Below are 17278 nucleotides of genomic sequence, written 5' to 3'. Positions count from 1 at the left end.
AATTCAGTGTCTTGGGGTTTTGTAGATCGTGGGGTTCTTTAAATATCACCAAATCCCTAAAGAAGTTCCATGGTCCCCCTCGTAGAGCCCGAGATTTATCCTGTGTAGATTTGAAATCCAATAAGAAGAAATTATTACCAATGGATCCTACCTCTATCGGGCGAGCGGCTTGTAAGATTCTGGGCATTTGTAATTTAAATGCTTCATGGTTGACCGTCTTTGATGAGAGAACTTTGGCCACCAGACAGTTTGCAATGCTTTTCTCTCCTATCTTCACATCGACGTCATTGAGATTTAAGGGCTCATCCTTTTCGTTTGTTGTTGAGAGACGGAATTCCGCAACCAAATTTGTTATCTTGTGAAGATCCATGTTAAGTGATATGAGAACTTTTCAACGTTTCACCGCCACACCAAGTGCAATTGCGTGGAGGAATTTAACCTGCACGGCCACCAGGGTGACGGCAGGAGGTTGACCTACACAGAGGTAGGAGGGAAAAAAATAATTTTATAATTCTGATTCGGAATGTAACAGTAATTGTTCATTGTTTATTTGTTTGTTATGAACAAACCCCATCAATTTTTTCATCTAATATCAAACAAGAGTATATCAATTGAAATTAATGCAAACTACATATGTTTTTTTTAACCCACCATGCACCCACACATATGCTGCAAATTCATGGCAAATTATGACTTCTCTATATCAACTATCATGGATCTAATAACTCATCAAAAAGCATTAGATTTCTTCTCATTTTAACATTTTCGAAGTTTGCGTTTCAATCTCAACATTAACATTTATATATGTGTCAAAAGATATTATTCATCATTTTTGTCTATCACCAATAATTATGCATTTAATTTCCTCATATCTTGAGTCTACTCCATCTCTTTTTTCTAAAAAAAAATCTATCGCTTGTTTTCGAACAAATATTTATAAACAGGTTGGACGCACAGAAGAGAGGCGCGAAAAACTAATTACTATTTGGATGAAGAAAATGTTTGTTGACTCTGAGTGTGAAACAATTGACAAAGTAATTAAGAAGGCGACAAATTTAACGGAGGTTTGAGTATTTATTTATATACATGTCTTATTGAATTTAGTCTGCTTATTCCAGTTGTAGAGAACTCATATTTCTTAATCGGTGTTAATGATCATCGTTGAATAAAACCAAAAACCTAACAAATTTAAATTATCATTAATGATCGAACTTTTTTTGGGATATAGAGTGCATATTACTATTTGAAAGGAACTATCAATGAGATTGAGAATGTTTCTTTACCATACTATGAAGCTTGTGATCATTGTCTCAAAGCGGGTACAAAAATGTCGAATGGTCTTGCTTGTCTAAATTGCTTAAAATTACAAGTCCAGATAGTTCCCAAGTAATACTATATATTCAAATTTTACATCTGCCATATATTTATATATCTAACATTAATATTGAAAACTACAAATTCAATCTTGCATGTATAGATTATCAATTTTGTTGGATGATGGTACAAATATTGCTAGGATTACAATCTCTGAAGAAGTTGTCGAGGCATTAATTAGATATCCTGTTGAAGACTACAAGAAGATTAATAATCAAGTAAAAATTATTACAACATATATGAAATAGAGATCGACGACGATGAAACATTGGAAGATTATACAAAAAAGATGAGATCGCAAGCTACATCGAAATCAAAGAATTTGCTACGAAAATTTCAAATAAAACAAGAAAAATAGGGATAATAACTTTTGCTGCATTAAATATCTATATATGCAAATTATATTGAGGATACCCATCAAGCCATTTGTAAGAACCTCTTTCGACTTTTGTTGCTTTAAAAAAACATATTTGCTTATAATCCAACGTTTCTAATATATTACATGAAATGTCATTATCATTAAGAAAAAAACTAATATTAAACAAACTCAGAAAATACACAAATTTATGTATATTCTTTTCAAAAAATCACCGACAAATACATTTCACGTGCAACGCACGTGCACCATCCTAGTATATATATATATATATATATATACTGACTTGCTAATTAGAGACTGACTTGCTAACAAATCTTGCTTGAGGGGGCTCGGTCTTTTGAGACGGTACTCGAACTTGCGGCGGCGCTCAACAGCCGAAAACGATTTTCTGAATCTGAAGTGAGAATATGGTGCTTCCAAGTATTTGAAGGTCTTGAACACATGCATCAACGTGGATACTTCCATCGTGACCTCAAGCCAGGTTAACTAACTGTAGTCTTCAGCAAGCTCTATTAGTTAGTTATCGATTGGATGAAGTCTGTTAAGTATGTAAAATCTAGTGTTCAATTGCCTTTGTAATGTTTGGTCAAAATATCTTGTTCATATATTTCGACAGAAAACTTGTTGGCACCAAAGGATCTCATAAAAATTGCTGATCTTGGTATGACCCGTGAGATTGATTCTCACCCTCTATTTACAGATTATGTCACAACACGCTGGCGAGTAGCTGCTGTATGTTCTCTCATGTAAATAACTTGCGATTTTGCTTGTCACTCAACTTGGTTTTATCTTGCAGGTATCGGGCCCTGAAGTTCTACTAGGTTCTCCAACTTACGGTCCGCTAGTCGGTACGTATACGACACACATTAGTTGATGATAAATTTGTTATTCTCCTTGTGACATTATATTTTCGCCCTCTACTTGGTAGACATGTGGGCTATGGGTGCTATAATGGCCGAACTGTTTACTATTCGCGCTTTGTTTCCGGGCTCAAGGTACGTACACATTCGTAGTCCTCCTTTGAAGATAATGGACGTGTGCTCGTTGGTACATATTTTCTTGTCTGGTTTGCATCAATAGAATTCATGATTTACCTCTGAATCCATTATTCAGTATTGTATATTATATAAAAGGCAACTGAGAAAACACTCTTTTAGTATTTTCTCTATTTCTCATTTTGATTGTTCTGATATGCATTAGCTTTATTTTTGTTTTTCATATAAATACTGCAAACACACTTGAATTCATTTGGGAAAAATGATAATGGAGATTTCTTTTCTTCTTTCTCCCCAACTTAGTCTCTGTTTCTAATATGGTATCAGAGCTTTAAGGGTGCAAACGCCTCCTCCTCATGGCGAAGGGAAATCAAGCAAATCAGGCTCCAAATCACGCAGCGATTGGATCAGGGAATTGCACTGCTATTGACGATTCTGGTAGCCTTTTTTCTGTTGCAAAACGGTGATCATCCTGGATTGATCCTTGTCTCACATCCACTTTCTGGAAACAATTACAACACATGGAATCGAGCAATGTCCATGGCGCTCACAACCAAAAATAAGCTCAGTTTTGTAGATAATTCGATCCAACGTCCACCTCTGGATGATCTCTTGTATTGGAGCGACTGCATCTTCACTGCTGTATATCCCATCAACCGGACACCTTATCTCCTTTTATCCCACAAGACCTCTTTTGAGTTACTTCATAACAAAGTCCCTGTTTTTTCCCACCTAAAGGTCTTCGGTTGCCTTTGTTTTGGATCCACTCTACCTCATACCCGAACTAAATTTGATGCCCGTGCTATTAGATCGGTTTTTCTAGGATATCCTCCTGGATATAAGGGTTACAAATTGCTCAAACTCGACACCAATGAAATTTATATCTCTCGGGATGTCATATTCCATGAACACTCATTCCCTTTCAAAGATGTTTCCTCCACTCCAGTCGATATTGAGTTCTTTTCTGACAACATTTTACCCACCCAAAGAAGCATTCCAATTGACACTTCTCACTGTGAGTCCCTTCGCTCACGCCGTCATATCACAACACCAACTCACCTTCGTGATTACCATTGTTATGCCACCACCTCCACTAGCCTCTCTTCATCCACTGCTCATCCCTTATCCTCTGTCCTCTCTTCACATAGACTGTCTTTCCATTATCGGACATTTATTAATAACATATCTTCCATCATTGAACCATGAACGTTTGCTCAAGCTGTTGTTCAATCGGAGTCGCGACAGGCTATGGATGAAGAACTACGAGCACTCGAACGTAATGGTACGTGGTCCATTACCTCCCTTCCCCTGCAAAAGTGTAGTTGGCTGTAAATGGGTATACAAGGCCAAGTTTCAGGCTGATAGCTCACTCGAACGCTATAAAGCTCGCCTTGTTGCCAAAGGGTTTACACAACAGGAGGGCATTGATTATTTCGAAACATTTTCCCCTGTTGCTAAACTTGTGACAATCAAAACTCTAATAGCCGTAGTAGCTGGTCGTGGATGGTCTTTGATACAACTCGATGTCAACAATGCTTTTTTGCATGGTGACCTACATGAAGAAGTGTATATGTCATTACCTCCCGGATATCAACGCCAGGGGGAGCCTTTACCACCACAGCCAGTGTGTAGATTGCACAAGTCATTGTATGGCCTTAAGCAAGCCTCGCGTCAGTGGTTTGAAAAATTCTCATCCACCTTTATTCAGATTGATTTTACTCAGTCACTTGCTGATAACTCATTGTTCGTTCCAGCTCGAGGCAATGTGTTTCTGGCCTTACTTGTGTATGTTGATGACATTGTCATTGCTACCAACAGTGAAGAAGAAGCTGCCCAATTAAAAGTTCTACTAGATGGTCAGTTCAAACTGAAAGATTTGGGCAATCTAAAACACTTCCTTGGCATTGAGGTTGCGCGGTCTGCTCAGGGCATTTCCATCTGTCAGCGTCACTATGCCCTTCAACTCCTCACTGATTCGGGCATGCTTGGGTGCAAGCCTCGCTCCACCCCTATGGATTTTGGTTCTAAATTGAATCAAGAGGACATTGACTTGCTTGAAGATTCTTCTCAATATCGGAGAATGATGGGTAGACTCATATATCTCACCATCACTCGCCCAGATTTATCATATGCTGTTAACAAATTAAGCCAATATGTTGCCAAACCGGGACTAGCACGTTTGGATGCAGTGTACAAGGTTCTTCGATATATCAAAGGGACCGTTGGTCAAGGGTTGTTTTATGCCACCTCTAATGACCTTCAAATTAATTCCTTCTCTGATTCTTATTGGGCAGCGTGCCCTGATACTCGTCGATCTGTTACCGGTTTTTGTGTGTTCCTTGGAGATTCTTTGGTATCCTGGAAATCCAAGAAACAAGAGACGTCTCTCGATCATCTTCAGAAGCAGAATATCGAGCCATGGCTATTGTTACATGTGAAATAGTATGGATCATTTCACTGCTTGAGGATCTGCGAGTTGCACAAGATGAACCAGCCACTCTTTTATGTGGCAGCCAATCTGCAATGCATATTGCTTCCAATTCGGTATTCCACAAACAGACCAAGCATATTGAAATCGACTGTCATTTGATTCGAGAAAAGCTTCATGCCAAAATCATTAAGCTTCTACATGTGTTGTCCGCGTTGCAAATTGCTGAATTGCTCACTAAACCATTGCTTCCAACTCAGTTCAAACTGCTGCTGTCCAAGATGGGAACCATCAACATACATGCTCCATCTTGAGGGGCATATTGAATATTATATAAAATGCAACTGGGAAAACACGCTTTTAGTATTTTCTCTATTTCTCATTTTGATTGTTCTGATATGCATTAGCTTTATTCTCGTCTTTCATATAAATACTTGTAAACACATTTGAATTCATTTGGGAAAAATGATAATGGAGATTTCTTTTCTTCTTTCTCCCCAACTTAGTCTCTGTTTCTAATATTCAGCATTATGTTCTCCTTTGATTTTGGCCTTTTCAAAACAACATTGAATATTTTAATGCAGTGAAGCAGACGAACTTCATAAAATAAGTTGCGTAATAGGGAGTCCGACCAAGAATGAATGGCCAGAGGGCCTTGAACTCGCCAAAGCCATGAATTACAACTTTCCGCAGGTGAGTGTTTGATTTGCTCCCTAACACTATTTTTTTTTATGTACTATACGTATTTTTCTAAAATTTTATATATATTAGATTTCTGGTGTCCACCTTTCGGCATCGATGCCGGGCGTTAGCAAGGACGCGATCGATCTTATCAAAGTAAGGGAAAGTTTTTTGATATCATATTTGTTTTTAAGATTATATTTCTCAATCTCACAAGTTTTTCCCGCTAAATATAGTCTCTTTGTTCTTGGGATCCATCCAAGAGGCCTGCGGCGATAAAGGCTCTTAGACACCCATTTTTCCAGGTTTTGTTTTTTAAAATTTTATCCTGAAAACTATTTAAATTCTAAATCAAAACTAAGCTTGATTGATATCTTCTCTACAATATTTCAGAGTTGCTGCAGCTTCGTCCGACCATTTTTAAGCTATTCAGATGTTCTTCAAACTTCACCTCATTCGGGTATTGAAGACCACCACATTATCATGGTGTAGGCGGTGCATGCGGTGGGATAGACTTAACATATATTTGTCTTTGTTTAATATAGAATATCTAGAAAAAATTCAATTCGTGGAGAGTTAAATCATGAATTTTAATATATAGTCTTTATTAATTGATTGGAATTTGCAGAGAAAAATGATTATGTAAATGTAGAAATTATAAAACAGAGTCAACTTAGCAACAAGTGAAACATTGAAAATGACAATAACTTATAAAAATAAAATCTTGTGTGTATATACATATAATATGTATATATAGAAAACAATTGATGAAGAAAGCATAAGATAAATAATTATGACTTTCTAGAATATTGGTAAATGATTAAGGGTTAATTGAGATTCAGTACATTTTATAAAAGGATTTTGGTTTTAGTACATGGAAAGAGAAACTTTGTTTCAAATTGCCATATTTGCCCTTCATTCCCTTTTAACTTTAATTGATTTTAATTGATCCCCGCGCTCCCCGAAAATAGTATCAGAGCTTATAAAAAGCCCCGAGCCTCTATCGTGTGATCTGACACGAAGCACGACTCTCCGTAGGGGATAACCTTAGCTCTGATACAGAGATGAGGTTAGCAAACTGATAGGTATCTTTTGGGGTGTCACCCTGTGATTGATCCTTGGATCCCTCATCTCCTGATGCAAAAGGTGGAGCTCTGAGTTGGGGCACTGACCCGAAAATGGTATCAGAGCCTTATGTTGATTTATTTCAAACACAAATTTTATTATTACTAGTAACTACTTGTATGTGAAGGAGAATTTCGAAAAAATTATGAATCCGAACTTCGGTTCAAGGAAAATAATTTACAAGGAATATTCCAATATTTTGGAATATAAACAAGGTCATCTAACTATTGTTAGATATCAGAACCAGAAAGGGAAGATTCAGCACCCTCAGGTAAAATCTCAGGTAAAGTTATGATACAGAACAATAAGTTTCTGGAAATAACACCCGATTCCTCTAAGATTTCGTCAGATCTTAGAGAAATCTAAAAAACGGTACAAACCTATGGCACTTTGCTATATTATGTACCTCAACGAGTTGAGAAAATTCTAGAGAAACAAGAAGAAATTCTTGTAACCTTAAAGGATATTCAAACAAGAATTCAGAAACTGGAACAACAACCAAGTTCCAGTAGGAGAACTTCAGGAGGTTGGTTACTACCATCTTTTGGTACTGAACCTTTGTTACATCAACAAGGGAAGGCCAGAGTGGTGTCAAAACCTTTAACTGAAGAAGAAAAGATGATCAATCTAATTAAGTTTGTCTCAGAAAAGAAATTAATCTGATGACAACTTTAGAAAGGATTGGTCTGGAAGATCTACAAGAGCTTGCGGAATCTTTCGCAAATCTCAAAGTAGTAGATCTAAAGATGAACACATCAGTGGGTGAAACACCACCTGCTATAACCTGGTCATCTTCATAAGAACCACCAAGAGAAAGTATGGGATCTCATAATGTAAATATGAGAGAATCTCAAACTGATTTCCATACTGGTGGAGGATCACACCCAGCAGGGACAAGGGCAAGGATAAATCAAATTCCTTTGCACCAAACACCCTATGGGAAAACTGTTTTGGATCCTATACATCCTTACGAGGTTATGCTTAACCTTGATGTATTAGACTTCAAAAACAGAGAAGATCTCATAGATGATTGGACATCTGCTATGAGAATTGCAGCAGGAACACTCGATCTCAACAAAGAAGGATTCATTAAACTTTTAGAAATGAGTCTTATGGGATCAGTGAAAATTGCTTGGGACATGACCTCATTTGACATGAAGGAGTCAGTCCTAGCTGGTGAATCTCTTAGTGAGATTGCTGGAAAAATGGCTGCCCTATTTAAAGCACATTTTATAGGGGTAGACTATTTCAACAGTCAAGATACAGAGAAGAAGAAGAAATACACTCAAGCTCTGTATAGTCTTGAATTACATGACATATGTTTGGTGGATGAATACATTATGTTATTCGCTAAATATAGATGGATTTCAGGAATCGAAGAAGATATAGCTATGCAGCTTTTCTTCGCAAAAATGCCAAGCCCTTGGAGAGAAATGCTCATAAGGGAATACATACCTGGTAATCCAGATACATTGGCAAGAAGAGCCTCTTTCCTTAAAGAAAAATTGGCAGAATGGTGTCACCTGGCAGCATTACAAAAGAATTACAAAAGATTAAGGAGTATCAACAAAAGAACTCCTTTGTGTTGTAAAGAAAATGATCTTCCAACAATTATTGGAAGTAAACCACAAAAGCATAAGAGGAAAAGTTTTAGGACTCATCCTTATGCCCGAAGGGGAAGAAGTTCTTGGAAACCAAGAACTGTTTGGTCTAGACAGAAAGCCAGATCTTATAAATCTGGACAAAGGAGCGGACCATCAAGAAGTAGGATATCATCCCAAGCATCGAGTACATCTCGAAGCACAGGAAGAACACCTACGAAAAAAGCTTTCAGAAGAGCTCATACTCGAGCCAATGAAAGTTTCAAAGATTGCAATTGCTGGACCTGTGGAGCAAGAGGTCATATCTCGATCAACTGTCCAGAAAATGAAAAAAAGAGGTATTAAACGCTTCGATCCTACCCCGAATATTGAAGAAACAGTTTATTACCAAGATCTTATTCAAGTATACCGGTTTGAGGACATCGCCTCAGATGAAAGTATATATGAAGAAGAAGAAGTCTTAAGTCAGGAAGAATCTGATGGAACAGAATCGGAATCTGATTGAAGACGAGGTGTTTCGATACGAGACACATGAAGATCTGTCTGGATTTTTCAGCCAGACAACAATATCTCATAATATGGTTCAAAGAATCATGAGAGAAAATCCGAGTCTACAAAGATATCAAGGTTTCTCTGCAGGACAGGTAGAAAAGTTCTTAGGAAGTCTTGGCCTAAGAAACAGAAAGCATCATCTAATCTATAAAGTTTCTAGAAGGGAAATGGCAATCCCGATAGAACTTACAGGAAATAGAATGGAGATACAGTTAATTCCTTCCGAAGAAATTAAGGAGGAATTACAAAAAATCAAGATAGAAGTAGCAAGGACTATGTCCTGGATTCATATTGGAGCAATCCAAATTATGATAAAGGCTACTTTCAAAGAAGGGATAGATTCACCTATTGATATTACTATTTGCGATAAAAGAATGGGGAATCTACAAGATTCAGTCTGGGAACAATCTCAGGAAATCTCTGTGCAGGAAAGATTGTAGGAGTAATCTATCCAAGGATAGCCTACAACCTGGCAGATCGAGATTTCAGCCGAGCCTTGACATTGCATCAAAACTTCAAGGAAAAAAGGTTGATGAAAGAAGGTAATAGGCCATACTCTATTACCTATCAAATTTCATATGCTCTATCTAATACACATCATTCTGAATTATTTATTAGAAATGAGTTTATTGAAATCCCTGAGATATTTGGAAAAGTTGCTCAGGCAATTTATCCAGAAAGAGTCGAGTTTCCTTTAATACAGGAAACAGATATCCTGATCCAAGACAAACCGATTCTACAGAGAAATCAAAGTCTTAGACTGGAATCAAGAAGACTATCTTTTCAAGGAGATAGAATTACAAGTTACCGATGGGATAAAAAGCCTGTCATAGAAACCCAACAGGAGCTGAAAAGTTTTTCTACAATAGGAAAACTTAGATGCCCAGAAGGGTGGAAGGAGGTAGAAATAGTATTTGACATTACAAAGCAAAGGAATCAATTTCCTTGTAATTCAATATACTATTTGGAACAACCGATGATAGGAACTTACCAAGGACTGATTAATATCGGAGAATTGGAGGTTCATATTCAAGGAATTCCAGGGAAAGAATCAGATCGACTGATTCTTGGACTAGAGTTTCTCGAGGAACACAAACCTTGGAAACGTCTAGAGCATGAAATGGAGTTTATGGCAGAAGAAAAAATGTGGAAAATCCAATGACCACAATTCCATTCTCCATATACATTCCAGTAGGAATGTTGTATGAATAATATAAGGTAGAATACTTTGCTGCATATATTGATTCAGGTGCTGGAATATGTACAGCAAAACGAGGAGTTTTTCCAAATAATTTGGAAGAAGAGTTACCCCAAGATTGCTGGAAGAGATTTTTCCAGAAGAATCTTAATCTTATGTAAAGGGATTAAGATGACTGAAATTATGATTGGCGGTGCAGGACAAACACCTTGGTACAAGGTAAAGACACCACTAATTTATTTTCATGATACAGGAGCTGACATATTGTTAGGAAATAATTTCCTACAAATGTTCAAGTCCTATACACAAGAAAATGAGACTAGAAGATTAGTGTTCACACCACCATGTGCTCACAAAATAATAGTCCAGAGACTACGAGAGGCATTTTACAGAAAATTGCCAATCCAGTTTCGCAGCAAGCGTGGTGATTCAGGAAAGCTTCTGAACCCAAAAATGAAGGATTCTAGACGGTTTGGATAAACAATGCTCCAGTTGAGAGCAGATAAGGAACTCCAACCAGAAGATATAGAATGCCTTAAAATAACTCTACATACAAATGAAGTAGAGTTTGAAGCTAATGTATCATTGGAAGATGTCAAGAAGAGGATCAGAGAAACTTATAATGAAGATCCCTTGGCATGGTGGGACAGAAATCAACTCAGAGCTTGCCTTAAAATTAAGGAAGGCAAAGAGTATGAATTTGTCCGTTGCAAACCCATCCCAATGAACATCATTGGTCAAAGGGATATGCAGATAATAATCAAGGAACATTTGGACCTTGATTTGATCAAAGCAGGTATGTCACCATATAGCAGTTCAGGTTTTCTGGTAAGAAATCATGGTGAGATAAAACGAGGAAAACCCAGATTGGTTATTAATTATCAAGAAATTAATAAAATTCTGGAGTTTGATGGGTATTTTATACCAAGCAGAGAACATCTAATCAGTTGCATACGCAATGCAAAGATATTCTCTAAATTTGATTGTAAGTCTGGATTTTATCAAATTCGGATGGAGGAATGAAGCAAGAAATTCACAGCTTTCTCCACACCTCAAGGACATTATATTTGGGAAGTGTTACCAATGGAATTGGCTAATTCACCCCAGATATTTCAAAGAAAAATGGATAATCTTTTCAAAGATTATTTTAAGTTTATGTTTGTTTATATTGATGATGTTTTAATAGCATCCAAAGACATGAATGAACATGTTAAACATTTGGAGATTTTCTCTAATGTTTGCAAGAAAGAAGGACTGATTTTATCTGAAAAGAAAGCAGTCATTGCTACAAGAAAGATTGAATTCCTTGGAATTGAAATCGATGAGTCAGGAATAATTCTGCAAGACCACATAGTCGAAAAGGTGCAGAATTTTCCAGAAAGTCTCAAAGACAAGAAACAACTTCAAAGTTTTCTAGGAGTTGTTAATTTTGCTGGTATGTTTATTAAAAACCTAGCAAAACACAGGAAGGTGTTCAGTCCATTATTGAAAAAAAATGCTAGATTTATATGGACAGACGAACACACAAAAGGACTTATCCATTTAAAGGAGGTTTGCAAGAATCTTCCGAAAATGGCTATTCCTCAAGATGAAGATGATCTGGTATTATATACTGATGCTAGTGATCATTGGTGGGCAGCAGTTCTTACGAAGCTCACCCCAGAAGGAGAACAACCATGCAGATATTGTAGTGGGTTATTCTCAGATGCAGAAGCCATAAGATGGCATATCAACGAAAAGGAATTTTATGCAGTAAAGAGGGCTTTTGAAAAATGGCCATTATTTCTACTTGCAAAGAAATTCACTTTGAAAGTTGATAACACACAAGTTAAAGCTTTTTTAAGGAATAGAATTGAGTCTAAACCTGAGAAGGCTAGATTATTACGATGGCAAGCCCTATGTCAAAATTATATTTTTGATATTGTGATAATTAAATCTCATGAAAATATTCTTGCAGATTTTTTAACAAGAGATGGACAGCATTGACATAGATGCTATTATCAAGATGCAGAGGCATTTGAGGGAACACCTTGAAATGCTTCAAAACGAGTTTAACAAGCTAGTCGTAAACGCAGAAGTTGCGGGAAGACTACAACAAGCCGATAAGAGAGTTGTCTCCGATCGAATTACAGGATGTTTACAGGCATATACTCAGTTATGGTCTGTAATGCAAAGGCCTATCCTCCAGGGCATTGAGAAGCCATTGGTTTCCCAGATGGAGAGTTTTCGAGTACAGGACTCTATACCTGTAGCGGGGGATTCAAATACCCCTTGCACAAGAGTTAAGTCGAGATCATCACCAGATGAGTCGGCTAAAACAAAAATTGAGACTCCTGATCCTTATCTTGAGTCTTCAAGTCAACCCTTCATCTCGGGGATTGAAGAGGGAGAGATCAACCTTAGGCCTCGTATTGACAAAGACAAAACTAAGGTTGATACTAATGAAAGTGTAATTTCTCCATTTCAGGTTTATCAGCAAAATTGGGAGAAATTGAAAACACGTATTGGCATTAACCCAGCTACAAACATGGTTGATGTTTCAGGAAAATATCCAAGGGTATGGATGAAACAAAATTCATATCCAAAGGAGGTCAAGGCATGGTATGAATTCGGGGCTCTTGCCGCAGTTTATACGACATCACCCAGCTTTCCGGAAATATCAGGTCTACCAAAATGGATCCAGGAAGCTGTTCACGAGACTTGGGCAAACAATGATTATTTGTCCAGAGGAGATGTTTTTGAGCTATACTTCTTTAGTGCAACACCAGAACCAGCCGGAAAAGGTTCTCATGAAGCCTTTCATTTCATCAAGCTAAGGAGGCCGGATACAAATGTCCAAAAATTTATCAAGGATCCTCCAACAGAAGAAATACCCCTGGTTGCTTCAATTTCTGAAGATGATATGTCTACCAGAAGAGCTTGGGGTCTATGGGTCTGTCTCACTGAGATGGACAAAGTCAAGTTTCCGTTCAAATTTTATAATCATTCAGTGAACGGATCATTCCTGTTGAATACCATGACAGGAAAAACAACAAGTTTTGCAGAAGATTTATTCGAGAAAAAGAGAAATCTTTTGTGGAATAGCAAGCTGCCGGCAAGTAAAGAAACGTCGGAAATTCTGTAATATGGCACATGTAGGAAGATGGTCTGAAAACATCTGTCCAGAATGCCAAAACCAGAAGGAACCGGAATTCGGTAAATGATTCAAGCCGAGATCTGATCGGAAACACTTTACCGATACCAGTACAAGTGGGGATGGACCACATTCACGTTTTCCTCGAGGAAACCGAAACCAAAGATTCCTCGACAAAGTTAATAGTGGACATGTGACTCACCCACTAACCAAGAAAAGAAGGACCACCATGTGAAAAAGCATATGAGTGGAATTCAAGGACCACCAATAATCGGTGGATAAGGACAAAAGACAATGGATTCCTTATCTTTAAAGATAAAGGAAATCTAATAAAAAGACGAGAAACTGGACACAAATAAATCTATAAATAAGACCAAATGGGAACCAGTAACTCACACCAGACTTAAACCAAACTTGGAAACAAAATGTATTTTGCATATCTCAGAGTTTCCAGGAAAAGGATTAAGGGAACAAGAAAAGAGCTGAAAACTTTCAAAGAATTTCAAAAGAAGCTCGAAGAAACAGGAAGAGAAATACAAGCTGATCTGATCCAGGTGCATATAAACTATTTATGCAGACAGATAAAATTGCAAGAAATGACTGTTTCTAGATTAATAATCTAGAAGAAGACAAATCAAGAAAGATGGAGGGACCATCTTAAAAAGGACCACTCAACCACTACATGGTCCATATGCAAGCTGTAAAGGCTTATCAAGATTTGAAGTCCGAGTTTCAAATCCGAAAGAGCCTTCTATAAATAAAGAAGCAGAAGGAAGATGAAGGCATCGATCAACCTCTTCATTTTTCTTCAAACCATTTGTAATATTTTCTTTTTCAAGTTTATGTGTGTAGTAAGTTCAGCTACTGTAAGTAGCTAAACAAGTTTCTCCTCCTCTACAGGAGGTTACTATGTAATAAATAAATGTTTGTGTTTGAATAAAAGAGATCTTTGCTCTTAGCCCCTCTCATGTATTATTTTCAAAATTTTATTTTATACTGTACACTCTAAGGTAGGAAACGAATTAGAGTTGTGCCAAGTGCTGCTGAAGGAATCTGCGTCAGTAACCATCGGTTGCGATCACGTGGTTGGGCTGTGAGGAGCAGTCTGTAAAATACGGTGGATATAACCCGGTGGTACTCCGGTCAAAAAGGTATAAATTTAATTTTATTTTACGGAAGCATGATGGGCCATTATTTGAAAAATAAAATCATTAATTCAAAATTGGGTATGAGGGGTATTTTGGGAAATTGGGTACCAAAACCAAAGTTTATAAAAAAGAGGTACTGATACACAAGTTGCCCGATGATTAATGAATAAATAAAAAAAAAAACAAGTGGAGATTAAAGTTTCTATCTATAATGATCCTGATTAAGAAACTTCCTTCATTATATAAAGTTCATTTTAATAAGTAGACACCATAAATTCATTGGCAAAAGTCTTGAGGTTAAGTTGATGTTACATGTGGAGGCACTGCCCTCGTATGGTTTGGATGGATAAGATTCATACACATGTGATTTTAAAAAAAATTAGTGGACCTCATGTATGTGTGGCTAAATTTGAGCCTTTGAATCTATCATGGTGACAATGTCCCTGTATGTAGGATGAGATCAACCGAATACATTGATCATTGTCAGCAGAAAACGGCCAAGATTGTAGCAAGTTTTATGAATTTAGAACTTGTTTTTACTTAAATCTCACACGACGTAGCTCTCCGATGTCGTCAACAAGTTAAGAATTTTGAATAATTATTTGTATAACTTAATATGAACTTGATTTGATGTTCATTTCGGTTTTGTCGAACAAGTTAAGAATTTTGAATAAATGGATTTGAAATACATCCATCAATCCAGTATAACATAAGATTATTAAAATCCAACGTAAACCCAAATCTATTATATATACTAGTAAAAGATGCACATGCATTGCATGTGCTATTATTATTTTTAATTTGATCAAATAATATTAAATAATAACACGAAATTATTTTCGATTTAGAAAAGTTGTTCGATTTAAAAGGGAAGTTTTATTTTGATTTTTTTCTATTTAAAATATAAAGTGACTTGAAAAGTTTTTTAGTATGGTAAGAAGGGTAATTATGAAATAAATATTTTGGTGTCCTCAAAGGTAGTTATTCTAAGGCCCTCACACTTAATATAATAGTATAGAAATATAGATATATAATTAATTTTTTTCCAAAATAGGAAAGTTCCCGTCCAAATTACTTACTAAAAAAGAAAATGCAATGTTTAATTAGTTTATTTAATTTTTCTTAAAAAAATTGGCGGAGTATTAAAAGCTATCACTTATATAAGAAAAATTGGCGGAGTATTAAAAGCTATCACTTATATAACGTCTTCTAATGGACATTAAATTACCATTTAGTAATCATAAATTTTTTTACCTAAATGCATGTTATTTCGAGATTACGGTTGTATTTATGTGTCCAAAAGATATGTAAATGAGAATTGTGTAAATGTAATATCGGTCAGAAATTTTTATGATTGTAAATTGTATGTATGTGTCCAAAAGATAGAACTGAAAACTTATTTAAGTATTAGTTTAGTTTATTTACGGATAAAATATATGTTTAAACTATAGAAAACCTTAGATAATTAAACAAAAAAATCAAAAGTTTCATTTTAGATTAGACAAATTAATTACTAAGAACAATGATGTGTTGTCAATGGTCGTGAAAGATGTAGAGAAACCAAGTGATAATAAAAAAAAAATCTAACTGATTAAACGAACCTCGAACAATTAATTATCTAAGTTATGTTGAAAAATGTATTATATAAGTTTTGAAGTTGGTCATGTTCAAAATCAAATATACGTAATTGCATTATATATATATGATATTATGAAATAAGGATGGATCAGCATTATTTTCGAATAATCACACAGAATTAATTACATATGAATGTTAACTTTGCTATTTCTAACTATCATGTACAGTAATTTAATTATTGTAAAATGTACAATTGATCAACGAATAAACAAGTAACAACAATAATAAAGCAAAAAAATTTCACGTCGTATAGAAATTTGAAATAAATATTAACAGAAATGACTCGTAAACACTTCGATACACTCAAAGGAGTGATGAATGCGAAAAATGATGCATTAATTGATTAAAAATCTTTTTCCATATGTTGTTTAAGTCAACTTTTTCATATAATCAATATATTATCAATCGATATATATTGATTTATCATTCATATATCAGTGTATCTAACGAGCCAAACTAATAAGTTTTTCCTAATTGATTTAGTTTCATATAATTTTTTTTATGTTGCTTCGTTCATTTAAAAAATAAATAAGTTGAAGTCTTGCAAGACGATGCATTTTGTTTTGGGAAAAAAACTTGTGTGAGACGGTCTCACGAGTCGTATTTTGCGAGATATATCTCTTATTTGGGTCATCTATGAAAAATATTATTTTTTATTGTGAATATCGGTAGAATTGACTCATCTCACAGATAAAGATTAGTAAAATCGTCTCACAAGAAACCTACTCTGTTTTGAATTGTTTTTTTTTAATTGAATTCATTGAATAACCCAAATATACTTTGCACTTAAAAAAATAAATAATTAATTGAAATAATTTATAAAAATATCTTATTTTTTGGCTTTTCAATTTTAAGGTTGTTACCCATTTTATGATTTTTTTTTATGTATGGTATTTAATTTAGTACATTAATATAAAGTAAATTATTTTGAAATACATAATTAAAGTAAGCTAATTACTTAATTATTTTATATTATGTAAATTGCTTAAACCTAATCACGTGCGCCACCGGCCGGTCCTTTCCCTG

The 17278-nt window shown here is 35.6% G+C and overlaps 1 protein-coding gene across 1 annotated transcript; it reads left to right on the top strand.

Moving 5' to 3' along the window:
- The first annotated feature begins 368 nt into the window (after positions 1-368).
- LOC140814330 (cyclin-dependent kinase F-4-like) lies at positions 369-6371 on the top strand. The gene is made up of 12 exons (XM_073173279.1): positions 369-455; positions 945-1064; positions 1229-1386; positions 1478-1592; positions 2078-2234; positions 2370-2489; positions 2566-2601; positions 2682-2748; positions 5761-5869; positions 5948-6013; positions 6094-6162; positions 6251-6371. Exons 1-12 carry the CDS (start codon positions 369-371, stop codon positions 6347-6349), a joined length of 1203 nt encoding a protein of 400 aa, XP_073029380.1. The 3' UTR covers positions 6350-6371.
- The last annotated feature ends 10907 nt before the right edge of the window (positions 6372-17278 follow it).

Source organism: Primulina eburnea, chromosome 15 (assembly GCF_022965805.1).
Source record: "Primulina eburnea isolate SZY01 chromosome 15, ASM2296580v1, whole genome shotgun sequence".
Lineage (NCBI taxonomy): Eukaryota > Viridiplantae > Streptophyta > Magnoliopsida > Lamiales > Gesneriaceae > Primulina > Primulina eburnea.
The sequence above is the reverse complement of the archived record's forward strand: the minus strand, read 5'-3'. Positions and strand labels throughout refer to the sequence as shown.

Bases quoted from the DNA above. Each gene is read 5' to 3' on its own strand.
- LOC140814330 (XM_073173279.1), top strand. From the start codon at position 369: ATGTTAAGTGATATGAGAACTTTTCAACGTTTCACCGCCACACCAAGT. The intron at 1,593-2,077 runs GTAAAAATTATT...ATCTTGCTTGAG, and splicing joins ACAAGAAGATTAATAATCAA to GGGGCTCGGTCTTTTGAGAC. The intron at 5,870-5,947 runs GTGAGTGTTTGA...TATATATATTAG, and splicing joins TGAATTACAACTTTCCGCAG to ATTTCTGGTGTCCACCTTTC.